This window comes from Heptranchias perlo, chromosome 24 (assembly GCF_035084215.1).
Source record: "Heptranchias perlo isolate sHepPer1 chromosome 24, sHepPer1.hap1, whole genome shotgun sequence".
Classification (NCBI taxonomy): domain Eukaryota; kingdom Metazoa; phylum Chordata; class Chondrichthyes; order Hexanchiformes; family Hexanchidae; genus Heptranchias; species Heptranchias perlo.
Window position 1 is genome coordinate 17,146,471 of NC_090348.1, and position 13,502 is coordinate 17,159,972.

The 13,502-nt window shown below is 41.3% G+C and overlaps 1 protein-coding gene across 1 annotated transcript in view; it reads right to left on the minus strand.

Moving 5' to 3' along the window:
- Positions 1-13,502, minus strand: part of LOC137341593 (intestinal mucin-like protein) — a 93,671-nt gene that overhangs the window by 14,999 nt on the left and 65,170 nt on the right. The window contains exons 20-27 of the mRNA XM_068004822.1: positions 12,993-13,420; positions 9,676-9,847; positions 9,158-9,390; positions 7,277-7,460; positions 6,956-7,166; positions 4,824-4,999; positions 1,287-1,356; positions 995-1,101 (exon numbers count right to left, since the gene is read on the minus strand). Coding sequence (XP_067860923.1) covers positions 995-1,101; positions 1,287-1,356; positions 4,824-4,999; positions 6,956-7,166; positions 7,277-7,460; positions 9,158-9,390; positions 9,676-9,847; positions 12,993-13,109 — 1,270 coding nt within the window. The 5' untranslated portion in view covers positions 13,110-13,420. The remainder of the gene's footprint in view (positions 1-994; positions 1,102-1,286; positions 1,357-4,823; positions 5,000-6,955; positions 7,167-7,276; positions 7,461-9,157; positions 9,391-9,675; positions 9,848-12,992; positions 13,421-13,502) is intronic.

Here is a 13,502-nt window from a genome sequence, read left to right on the forward strand (position 1 = left end):
CTTTTTCTATCATTGCAGAGACCATGTTCATGTCCAGACACTGATGAGGGGAGATTTTCCTGGGTGCACTGAATCGCCTAGGCACAATGAATATTGGGCGGGTTCCTTTACTGGCTTGCATTTTGACCTGCCTGATTTTCTGTGCCCAGGTGACCCAGTGCTCCAAAGCACAGACCTAGGGAAATCTCCCTGTGATGTCATAAAATATATTCATTTTTAAATTCTAATTTATACTTTAGTATAAATAGGATGGAGACAATTCTCCTCCTCCTGCCACCTGAGCACACTTGCTAACTGTGCCCAACGCAATCAGACCATTGTTCCAAGTTCAGGTCACTTGCATCTTACAGATGTATGGGATTGAACTTATGTCCAATGGGAGGACGGAATTTGTGTGCTGCTACAGGCCTTAAAGACACATTAGCTGTTTGAGAAATTGCTGAAGAGATATCTGGCAACAATGTAAGGAGAAGCTGGGCTCCCTTGCTTTGATGATAAGGTAATTGAAATATTGCTGCAAGAAATATGAGGGCCTTTGGGATGTTGTTTTTGGACTTCAGCCAGAAGGGCCTGACTCTGGCAGCCACTGCTGCTGTTGCAACCTTCTGAGGCCTGCAGCAACAGCAGCAGAGTTTGGGGTAGGCCTGTGCCAGGGGAGTGTCTAGATGGGTTCATTGCAAATGGAGCACGTCTTTGGGTAAGCTCCGACTGCCTAGCTGTAGGCACAAGGCTCCGAGGAAAATCAGCCCTATTGTTTTTAAGATCTTTCGGTTGTAATTGTACAATTTCTTATTGCAGTTTTATATATCTTTATGCTTCCACACATGTTTGTCAGTTATGTTTTCTTGTTGACCTGAGTTATATAATCTATTGGAGCCACTGCAAATAGTACTGTGAGTGGCCTGCTCTATGATATATATAATGTGGAGTGGCCTTTCCACAAATGAAAATTGCTGAATAATGTCCTTATGAAAATAAAATTACAATAACCTACCCTCACACGAAACTTCACATTTGGATTTGTCTTCAGATAGGATCGTTCCATTTGGACAAAAGCAGCCTTCCACAGCAGGGGTGAATATCTCCCCAGGTATCGCCACACTGAAGAATAAGGAAACAGCAGCTTTGCTTTACTTTTTAAAATCAAGATTAGTGGATTTTATTAAACATTATTTTGTTCAAAGTTATGTTTTAAACATCATGGGTCTCTTAATCACATTATAAATAATCAACACATTAGCAGCTGAGTTGAATTTTAAGTTAGAATACACTAATAACATACTTACTGATTTTCACATTGATCATCTCTTTTGCTCTGACATGGCTTGTACACTAAACCTTGATTGCAGGTATAATCTATAGTATTAAAAAAAAGTATTAGGTACAAATATGGACAAAATATCCAACTACGAAAGCAATCACTTTAAACATGGTATTATCGAACGAAGCACTGTAATGTTGGCAATAGCCTAGTACATCTGGCAGAATGCAACTTCCACCATGAATAGCTTTAGTACTGGGACAGAGCACCAAGCTCAGAAAGGAATTTCAGGTCTCTGATAAATGGTGTATACACATCCCAGGCAAAGTTACAAAACAGGTTTCCTGATAATGTACATCCCAAACTAGGTAATAGAAAAGCAGGCATCGGGTATCAAGCATCCATGTTCGTGGTGCTATGCGTCTGGCATTGCTTTCATCCCCTGTTGCCTCCCATCGCCTTTTGGGCATATGTCTGGAGGGCCTCGTGCATCCCCCACTGAGGATACAGGATGTCTCTCCTTCTGTGCACCTCTTGCATCATCTGAGGACCTTGGTGCATGCACTCTTGCAGGCCTGGTACCAACTCAGATCGGCAGATTGGTGAGGTCTGGCATGCAGATTGGAGGATGTGGGATTTAGTAGTGCACAACCTTTATTCAATGTTTTAACATAACTCAGTGTGTAAACATAGGGACGGGACCTGAAACTGTGTTTTACGTGTGCGATGTCTGATCTCCGTTTAGACTCCGTACAGACAGCAGACTGTTATTTTTAGCAAATAACAGGTGCCGGCTACCCTTAAGAAATTTTAAGAGACATCCTCCCTTACAAATACATAAAGGGCAAAAGAGTAACTAGGGAGAGAGTAGGGCCTCTTAAGGATCAACAAGGTCATCTATGTGCGGAACCACAAGAGATGGGTGAGATCCTAAATGAATATTTCGCATCGGTATTTACGGTTGAGAAAGGCATGGATGTTAGGGAACTTGGGGAAATAAATAGTGATGTCTTGAGGAGTGTACATATTACAGAGAGGGAGGTGCTGGAAGTCTTAATGCGCATCAAGGTAGATAAATCTCCGGGACCTGATGAAATGTATCCCAGGACGTTATGGGAGGTTAGGGAGGAAATTGCGGGTCCCCTAGCAGAGATATTTGAATCATCGACAGCTACAGGTGAGGTGCCTGAAGATTGGAGGGTAGCAAATGTTGTGCCTTTGTTTAAGAAGGGTGGCAGGGAAAAGCCTGGGAACTACAGACCGGTGAGCCTGACATCTGTAGTGGGTAAGTTGTTAGAGGGTATCCTGAGAGACAGGATCTACGGGCATTTGGAGAGGCAGGGAATGATTAGGAACAGTCAGCATGGTTTTGTGAGAGGAAAATCATGTCTCACAAATTTGATTGAGTTTTTTGAAGGGGTAACCAAGAAGATAGATGAGGGCTGTGCAGTAGACGTGGTCTACATGGACTTTAGCAGTACCTTGTCAAAGGTTTTGCTAAAGTCCATGTAGACCACGCCTACTGCACAGCCCTCATCTATCTTCTTGGTTACCCCTTCAAAAAACTCAATCAAATTTGTGAGACATGATTTTCCTCTCACAAAACCATGCTGACTGTTCCTAATCAGTCCCTGCCTCTCCAAATGCCCGTAGATCCTGTCTCTCAGAATACCCTCTAACAACTTACCCACTACAGATGTCAGGCTCACCGGTCTGTAGTTCCCAGGCTTTTCCCTGCCGCCCTTCTTGAACAAAGGCACAACATTTGCTACCCTCCAATCTTCAGGCACCTCACCTGTTACATAAGGTTAGATCTCACGGGATCCAAGGTGAGGTAGCCAATTGGATACAAAATTGGATTGACGACAGAAGACAGAGGGTGGTTGTAGAGGGTTGTTTTTCAAGTTGGAGGCCTGTGACCAGCGGTGTGCCTCAAGGATCGGTGCTGGGTCTGCTGTTATTTGTTATTTATATTAATGATTTGGATGAGAATTTAGGAGGCATGGTTAGTAAGTTTGCAGATGACACCAAGATTGGTGGCATTGTGGACAGTGAAGAAGGTTATCTAGGATTGCAACGGGATCTTGATAAATTGGGCCAGTGGGCCGATGAATGGCAGATGGAGTTTAATTTAGATAAATGTGAGGTGATGCATTTTGGTAGATCGAATCGGGCCTACTCCGTTAATGGTAGGGCGTTGGAGAGAGTTATAGAACAAAGAGATCTAGGAGTACAGGTTCATAGCTCCTTGAAAGTGGAGTCACAGGTGGATAGGGTGGTGAAGAAGGCATTCAGCATGCTTGGTTTCATTGGTCAGAACATTGAATACAGGAGATGGGATGTCTTGTTGAAGTTGTACAAGACATTAGTTAGGCCACACTTTGAATACTGTGTACAGTTCTGGTCACCCTATTATAGAAAGGATATTATTAAACTAGAAAGAGTGCAGAAAAGATTTACTAGGATGCTACCGGGACTTGATGGTTTGACTTATAGGGAGAGGTTGGATAGGCTGAGACTTTTTCTCCTGGAGAGTAGGAGGTTTAGGGGTGATCTTATAGAAGTCTATAAAATAATGAGGGGCATTGATAAGGTAGATAGTCAAAATCTTTTCCCAAAGGTAGGGGAGTCTATAATGAGGGGACATAGATTTAAGGTGAGAGGGGAGAGATACAAAAGGGTGCAGAGGGGCAATTTTTTCACTCAAAGGGTGGTGAGTGTCTGGAACGAGCTGCCAGAGGCAGTAGTAGAGGCGGGTACAATTTTGTTTTTTAAAAGCATTTGGACAGTTACATGGGTAAGATGGGTATAGAGGGATATGGGCCAAGTGCAGGCAACTGGGACTAGCTTAGTGGTATAAACTGGGCGACATGGACATGTTGGGCCGAAGGGCCTGTTTCCATGTTGTAAACTTCTATGATTCTAATTCTAAGAGATTGGGCTCCCCCTGCTGGTGGAAAGTACAAATTGCACTGAATCCTCGCGTCAACGCTGATTTCCAACGCTGCTTGCAGGTAAGTCCTCAGGCCTGATTAAAATCTCGTCCTATCTGCGCAGGGGCCACTGGGCGTGGGTTAATAACGGATCACACTATCCGTGCCCAATAATAAGCTTTATCAAATTTTCCCCCCATAGTGTTTCCCCATTTTTCACACCTGAATATGGGGCCACAATAATGTCTTCAGAAAAGATATTAGATCTCAGGCAGTAAATCTGCATACCAAAGATGGCAATCCACCATTTTAGAATGCCCCATTTCCAAACACTATAACATGTAAATGTTTTGTTCAGAGTTACTCTTGGAGGGAGCATGTTTGCAGGAAACACTATCACAGAGCTGTTCCCATTAAGGGGCTTTTATTGTGTATGGAATGTTAATACAGGAAAATTCCTGACCATATATTTTCACAAAGTCACAATCACAGTGGTGTCACCATTTCAGTTATAAAGCAGTCTGGTTAGAAGCAATTGATTGTTTTTTTTGTATCTTGTTGCGTAACTCCTGTACCTGGAAGTAATTCTTTTTCATTTCTTGATCATCATCCAGATTTATAATACTTACTGCACTGTCCATTTGTGAAAGCCCTCCAATCAACACATATGCCTATACTTGCACAAGCCATTGCAGCAGCTTCCAGGCTACTACAGTCAACGGTGGAATTTAGTTGGCAATGGTCAAAGATGCAAGCCTTGACGTACTTGTCCAGATTGATCTTCAATCTGCATTGTTCAAATGGCCTGAATATTGGAAAACAGAGTGTTTATAATGCTTTTTTCATTATAGCATTTCATATCTCAACCAACTTAGTATATAGAGGCCAGAGAATTCAGACTATTTTCTGTTAATTTCTATAACATATCTTGTGAAAATACTTTGCTTATTAGACTTTTTTAGGTTACTGATCCTGAGCTTGCCCCAACCTACATGTATTTAATTGAAATATCTTTCCAGATTTAGCCCAGATTTAAATTGCTATTCATAAGGCATATAAACATAATCTTTTTACTGCGCCCAGACCATTAACCTATTAATTAGCTTCACACCTATTTTGCAGCTGTCTTTCTGGCTTATTTTTGAAATCTTAGCCCACAAATTGGATCGCACTTAATATCAGGTGCGATTGTATAGAACTTTGGTTAGACCACACTTGGAGTACTGTGAACAGTTCTGGTCTCCATATTATAAAAATAATATAGAGGCACTGGATTAGGTGCAAAAAAAGATTTACTAGGATGATACCAGAACTGAGAGGTTATACCTATCGGGAAAGATTGAGCAGGCTGGGGTTCTTTTCTCTGGAAAAGAGAAGACTGAGGGATGATCTGATAGAGGTCTTCAAGATTATGAAAGGGTTTGATAAGGTAGACGTAGAGAAGATGCGGGGGAGACCAGAATCATGGGCCATAAATATAAGGTAGTCACTGATAAATCCAATAGAGAATTGAGGAGAAACTTCTTTACCCAAAAAGTGGTAACAATGTGGAACTTGCTACCACTAGGATTAATTGAGGCGACTAGCATAGATACATTTACGGGAAGCTAGATAAGCACATGAGGGAGAAAGGAATAGAAGGATATGTTCATGGGGTTAGAGGAAGTAGGGAGGAACGATGCTCGTCTGCAGCATAAACACTGGCATGTACCTGTTCGGCCGAATGACCTGTTTCTGTGCGATACATTCTATGTAATTCTATGATTCAGGTTCGGCGGCCGCTGCACGAGCCTGAAGAGGCTGACGGCAGGATCAAGGGAAATTGGTTTGCCAGCCTCATTTGTATATCACCAGAGAGCTGTGGGCACCAGTCGTGGCCCCAGAGGCAGCTCACCGGTCGCGGGAGCGAGATCGGCCGCCTGGGACACCAGCCAAGAGCAGTAGGTAAGTCCGGGAGAAAGGGTGAGGCAAACAGGAGGGAGTCGAGCACACGCCAGCACACTTTCTCCTCCTGGCACCACATTCAGGTAAGTATAAAATGTTGTACTTACCTTTTCGGTGGCAGCCTCCAGTTTTCCCTTTAATGACCGTTTGGCTGCTGTATGTCCATGAAAACTGATCACAGCATTCACAGCGCATGCTGCGCTCAATCACAAACCAATTCAGCAAAGGGACCTGAAACATGTGTTAGGCCTACAATTTGCATAAACAATGGGCCTGACTCCTGTTTCAGGCAGACTACCTGGATGACTACAGGGCGCCCTAACCAATATGGCGTACTTGTGGCACAGATTGAATGCATATGTCACGCTCCATATTGGACCCTTCAGCACCCGTTCCTCGCCCGAGGAAAGGGCACTGTACATTCAAATTTCTAGACTCTTTTTTCATCTCATTTGGGCTGAGAAATATGAGATACAATGAGGACATGCGTGATACAACTGTCAGTGCAAAGTCAGGTTGGAAAGCCAAGAATAATGTGGCTCCAGTATTATGTGCTCCTGCAGAGTTCGTCTGTACATTGCAAACTACTGCCTTTGTTTCTCTACATTTTTCTTTTAAATGTGATGCATTAGACAGTAGGTGACATCTGAAGTGTGATGGATAGGAAGTGTGCACGTGTGTAAAGTTTTTATATTCTACATAGGTGGAAAGAGATATATACTGATAGAGTTATAGATGTAAATATAGATGGATGTGTAAATCGTCTTTCAGATTTTTACTTTGAAAGAAATTAAATGGGAAGAATGAGTTCACTTACTTTTCTGAAATGATATCACACAATATTTTCTCAGTTTTGCATGTTGGAGGAGGAGGAGGTGGAGTACAAGACAAGTTAGTAGGAGCTGATCGACAAGAAGGATTATCAGGATCATCAACTTTCCAATCATATGCAGTCTTATGACAGCAATCAGAAGGCTCTACACTCCCAGTCTTTCTTATGCATTGGGCTGGGGTGTGTGAACAGGATCCTAACAAATGAAAAAATTATGCAGTGTGTTATGTAACAGGGCAAAATTCATATCACCAGCAAAATTACCATTACAAAATATATAATTTTATACAATCACAGAGCACATACCACATTGGCCTTGGGTATTATTAAAGAAGTATTGTTCGGGCACTCTGATTTTAAAGGCATAATGGAAAGCAGTAATACTTGTTCGAATGTGAGGAATAGAAATATATGTGCTGATGCCCAGTTTAGTAATATTAAATCCTTTTGAACTGTAGGGAAGACTCACATCATTTCCATTGACAGTTAACTGTAAAAGACAAAAATAGAACTTTATGTAAACTGTCCCAAGCTACAAGAAACTCAATATACATGTTGTAGGGTGTTATGGTCATTGTTCATAGGTGATGTGTATTAGATAATTAATATCTAACCTGAAGTAGTTTCTTGCATGAAAAAAAATGAAATTGTCCAGTAACTCACTTTAAGCAATTTAAGTAAAACCGTGCAGGAGGCATATTGTGCTTGAATAATTAAGATGAGGAGACTCCAATTTTGGATGGTAATATAGTCAGATGATGCATATTATTCTGTTATTTATATATATAATTTTGCAAGACATGTTTATTGCCATAGCATGTGTTTGTTACAGGTGAAGTGAAATGAGAGAAGAAAATGAGACTTTCTAGAAAGGTAATGGCCATAATGGCAGAATAACAGAATGTTATTGCTATTATTGTCAACCTTAATGTTTCTCTGTAAGTGTCTCTACTCTTTTGGTGCTTTGTTATTTTAAACTGTTCAGGTAACAGTAGTACTAGGTGGTGCTGTGGGGCAACACACTGCTCCTCTCAGACCTGGAGTTGAATTTGGTCGATACTACTGAAACTCCCTTCTCTGCTACCTGAAGGATGCTGCACTAAATCGGCTTGAGTAATCTCATGTTACTTATTTGATTTCCAATATTTCCTCCTAATGGACACAGATCCCCAGCACAAAATATCTCAGAATTCAAATTAGCATTAAATTAGGAGTCCTCCATCAGTGCCCACTCCAGGACTTCAGTACATAACCTAGGTCGACACTTCAGTGCAGTACTGAGGGAGTGCTGCACTGTGCACCTTTTAGATGAAATGGTAAACAGAGGCTCTGTCTGCCTTTTTTGGGTGGACGTGAAAAATCCCATGGTACTAAGTAGTGCTTGCACATGGTACAAAGAAGAGTAAGGGAGTTCTCCCAGTGCCCAGGCAAACATATATTACTTAATCACCTCCACCCAAAGGAAAACAGATCAACTGGTCGTTTAGCTCATTGCTGTTTGGGGCACTATTTCAATGCAGTGTTTGTCTACATAACTGACTACATTTCAAAAGTATTTAATTAGCTGGGAAGCACCTTGGGATGTCCTGAGAATGTGAAAGTTGCTATATAAATGCAAGACCCTTCCTTCTTTATCAAATGCAGCAAGTGAAAGAGCATATAATGGTAATTTGTTTGTGTGTGCAATCTGTGAAACTCTACTAAAAATGTCCAACATAATGACAAATGCATCACCAACACTTTGAAGGGCAAAGTTTCAGTGGTGCATATTGTAGGCAAAAAGCTCACCAGGGGGACAGCCATTCTATAAACCACACTGGCCATCATGAATTAGGCCGGACCTTTCGATAGGATGGATCATTAGAATATTAACAGTAGCCTCCATGATTTTAGTTAGAGTAAAAGGGCAGTACCTGAAGGGTGAAAGGGATCAGAAGAATATGGAAGATAGAAAGGTAGACTGTGTATACAAGACATAAGAGATGGCATAGGGCATGGCTACATACAGAGGTTGATCTGTCTCCACGTGATTTGTCACTGGAAGTTAACAAGATGAGCAAATTAATTATCAACTGTGGATGTGTCATTCCTACTTAAACCACATATTGATTGGTGACACTGGTTATTATTAATAATAATCTGTCAATCAAATTTTACATTATAAGCAAAACATATAAAAGTACTTACCACATATGTTTCCCCAGTTGAAATATGTACCACATTTCCATTGTAAGAAATAATTAGGCCCTTTGGACAAGACTTCTTTATTGAGGGCAAGCAAAAATAATTATCTATCAGAACTGAGAAATTGTGTTTTGGAACTTTTTCTTCCACAAGAGTATATGTGCAATTCTCATAGAAGTCATACGATAGACCATCAAATGTGCGATAATGCGGGTCTCCCCATATTTCACATTCACCTAAAATTAAATCAAAATAGAATTTCAGAAAACCATCAGTGCTATGGGGTGGAACTTTCAATTTTGGCAGGGTGTAAAACGGACAGTATCGGATCAGCCACCCGCTATACATCCCGCCTGTTTTTCATTTCCACTGACTTCAATTGAAAGGAAAATTGTGTGGCATGTAGAACAGGTGGCGATCTACTACTGCCTGCATAATGTCCCAGCCGAAGTTGAAACTTGCACCCATCATTTCAAACAACTTCAATGTGGCAGCAATTTGAATAAATCAGTGATACTAACAATCACATTCCCATTTCTCACAACATCCGTTTTCGGTCTGAATTTTCACAGGCTCTATGTCATTATTACATGTCGGTTTAATCGATCGTGGACAGGTGACGTGATCCATTTTAAATATGTCTCCTTTCACACAAGTAATTGTTGTGCAGTTTTCCTTCCATGTCTCCATGCACTAGAAAGAAAATTAAAATTAAATTCATCACTAAAATTTTGATCCAGTTTAATTAGGCAAATATATGAACATAAAAGTAATTAGTATTTAATGCTGGCAATTTTTTAAAAAATCAATCATTTATCCATGAGAATTGAGAAAATCTTTAAACTCAAAAGTTTTAGGTTTCTAGAACTTTGCCGATACGTATATTTAAATTAGAGATCATTTTCCTACATCCATCAGCATGTGTAGTTTTACTGGAGCAACCAGTGCTGCTGAACCCAAGAATGCAGCCAGAGTAACAACCCAAAAATGGAGCAATGTAGAACTAGCATAGAATCATACAGCACAGAAGGAGGCCATTCGGCCCATCGTGCCGGCTCTTTGAAAAAGCTACCCAATTAGACCCACTCCCCTGCTCTTTCCCCATAGCCCTGCAAATTTTTCCTTTTCGAGTACATATCCAATTCTCTTTTGAAAGTTACTATGGAATCTGCTTCCACTGCCTTTTCAGGCAGTGCATTCCAGATCATAACAATTCGCTGCGTAAAAAAAGTGCTCTTCATTTCCCCCCTGGATTTTTTGCCAATTTTCTTAAATCTGTGTCCTCTGGTTTCTCCCTAAAACGCTAACAAAACCCCTCATAATTTTGAACACCTCTATTAAATCTTCCCTTGACCTTCTCTGCTAAGGAGAACAGTCCCAGCTTCTCTAGTCTCTCCACATAACTGAAGTCCCTCATCCCTGGTACCATTCTGGTAAATCTCCTCTGCACCCTCTCCGAGGCCTTGACACCCTTCCTAATGTGTGGCGCCCAGAATTGGACACAAAACTCTAGCTGAGGCCTATCCAGTGATTTATAAAGATTTACCAAAACTTCCTTGCTTTTGTACTCTGTGCCTCTATTTATAAAGCCAAGGATCCTGTATGCTTTTTTAACAGCCTTATTAACTTGACCTGCCACATTCAAAGTTATGTGTATGTACAACCCCAGGTCTCTCTGTTCCTGCACCCCCTTTAAAATTGTACCATTTAATTTATATTGCTTATCCTCATTTTTCCTTCCAAAATGCATCACTATATTTCACATTGGTTGAGGAATAGATCATGTATCACAGGTATAGATTCAATAGTTGTTCAGAAAAAGAAATAGAGAAAAGAGGAGAATAATCGGTTCAAAAATGCGGAAATAGGAAATCACGGGGAAGCAGACATGAAGTAGACAGGAGGAAATGTTAGAAATCAAATACGTAACATGAGACAGAAAAGAATGAACTCAGATAGGATGGAGCAGGTTTAGAAAAGAGTAAGTTGGGAGAGAGAAAAGATAGATAGAAATAAAGTGTAATTTTATTGGCTTTTACTTGATTTTTCTGTCTGTTTGATGGTGCTTCTTCATAATGTTTAATATCTTTGGTTTGCTCTGTTAGAAAGTTAGTTGGTGATCTTATGCTACATCATGGTATAAAATGATGCTGTGGAAATGTGGAATTAACAATCCTGCCACAGCAAACATGAAAATAGGATTTATAAAATCACACAAATTTTAAAGGGAAATTAGAATGCTGTGCGCTGATTCTTGGTTTCTGGTATCACAGGTACAGTACCTACAATGACCATACTGAACAAAATTCGATAAATTGGCTTGTGCTGTACTTGGCTGGAGCTCATCGATGAAGTGTTACTGATATTCTAGGGATCATTTTACAAGTCCCACTCGTGGTGGGGAACCTTGCCCACCTGAAGAACATATCAGACATTCCATGATTTAATTTTGGGAAAGTGTTAAGAGTGCATACTGATACGATCAATGTGTGGTCCCAGTGGGTGAGACTTGTCACTGGAAGTGCGGACTCACAAAATTACCCCTTCAGTGTGGACTGATTCCGAATGTTGGAGTGCAACACTTCTTATGTTTTCTGGAATAGAAATGTGAGTGTGACGTAATGCCTAGACACAGTTACTGTTCTTATTTATTCATTCATGGGCTGTGGGCGTCGCTGGCAAGGCCAGCATTTATTACCCATCCCTAATTGCCCTTAAGAAGGTGGTGGTGAGTCACCTTCTTGAACCGCTGTAGTCCGTGTGGCAACCACAGTGCTGTTAGGTAGGGAGTTCCAGGATTTTGACCAAGCGACGATGAAGAAATGGCGATATATTTCCATGGTGTGTGACTTGGAGGGGAACGTGTGGGTGGTGGTGTTCCCGTATGCCTGCTGCCCTTGTCCTTCTAGGTGGTAGAGGTCGCAGGTTTGGGAGGTGCTGTCGAAGAAGCCTTGGCAAGTTGCTGCAGTGCATCTTGCAGCCACAGTGCACCGGTGGTGAATGTTTAGGGTGGTGGATGGGGTGCCAATCAAGCTTTGTCCTGGATGGTGTCGAGCTTCTTGAGTGTTGTTGGAGCTGCACTCATCCAGACAAGTGGAGAGTATTCCATCACACTCTTGACTTGTGCCTTGTAGATGGTGGAAAGGCTTTGGGAAGTCAGGAGATGAGTTACTCGCCGCAGAATACCCAGCCTCTGACCTGCTCTTGTAGCTACAGTATTTATGTGGCTGGTCCAGTTTATTTTCTGGTCAATGGTGACCCCCAGAATATTGAAGGTGGGGGATTCAGCGATGGTAATGCCGTTGAATGTCAGGGGAGGTGGTTAGATTCTCTCTTGTTGGAGGTGGTCATTGCCTGGCATTTGTCTAGCGCAAATGTTACTTGCCACTTATCAGCCCAAGCCTGGATGTTGCCCAGGTCTTGCTGCATGCGGGCACGGACTGCTTCATTATCTGAGGGGTTGCGAATGGAACTGAACACTGTGCACCACTTCTGACCTTATGATGGAGGGAAGGTCATTGATAAAGCAGCTGAAGATGGTTGGGCCTAGGACACTGCCTTGAGGAACTCCTGCAGCGATGTCCTGGGGCTGAGATGATTGGCCTCCAACAACCACTACCATTTTCCTTTGTGCAAGGTATGACTCCAGCCACTGGAGAGTTTAACCTGATAAACATTAATATGATGAACAGTAATGTCCCAGCTAAAAATCTTTAACCCGTTTCATATATACTGCAGTAATGACTAAAATAACTAAATCTGCTGAGTTATGTTGAATGACTCAAGTGTTAGTTCAATACATGATCAATGTTATAAGAATTGAGTCAAATTTGCTTACCTTCCTTGGTGGGTTTGAACTGCAGTAACATTTTTCTAGAGGTGTTACTGTGGAATAAATTATTGGGGGCTCATAGATGGTTTGATTTACTTCAGATGTAGTAGCTGTGGATGTCATTTGTGTTGTTAGTGTTTGCTCACAGCAGACTCTAATTTTATAGTCCAAACACGTGAAGTGATTCTTAGGAATCTGTTCACTGTAACTGCAAATCAGTCCTTTGTTTATATCACAAGTAACATTGTCCTTTGTTTCACTTATTGGACGTTGTGGGTACTTAACAGCTTTGCAATCGATGTAACTTATTTTATAAGGGGAGAAAGGACACAGTACATTGCGTATTGGCTCCAATAATTCAGAATCTCCTTTGTTATAAATAGATGGTGTATTTTCATTAAACCAGGGCGACCATTCACCGTTGCAAAACAGCTCTGTGAAATAAAAGGAGACGAGCTTATCAACTTAGTCATAAATAAATCAGAAATTCAGGTGGATGTCGAGTGACACAATGAC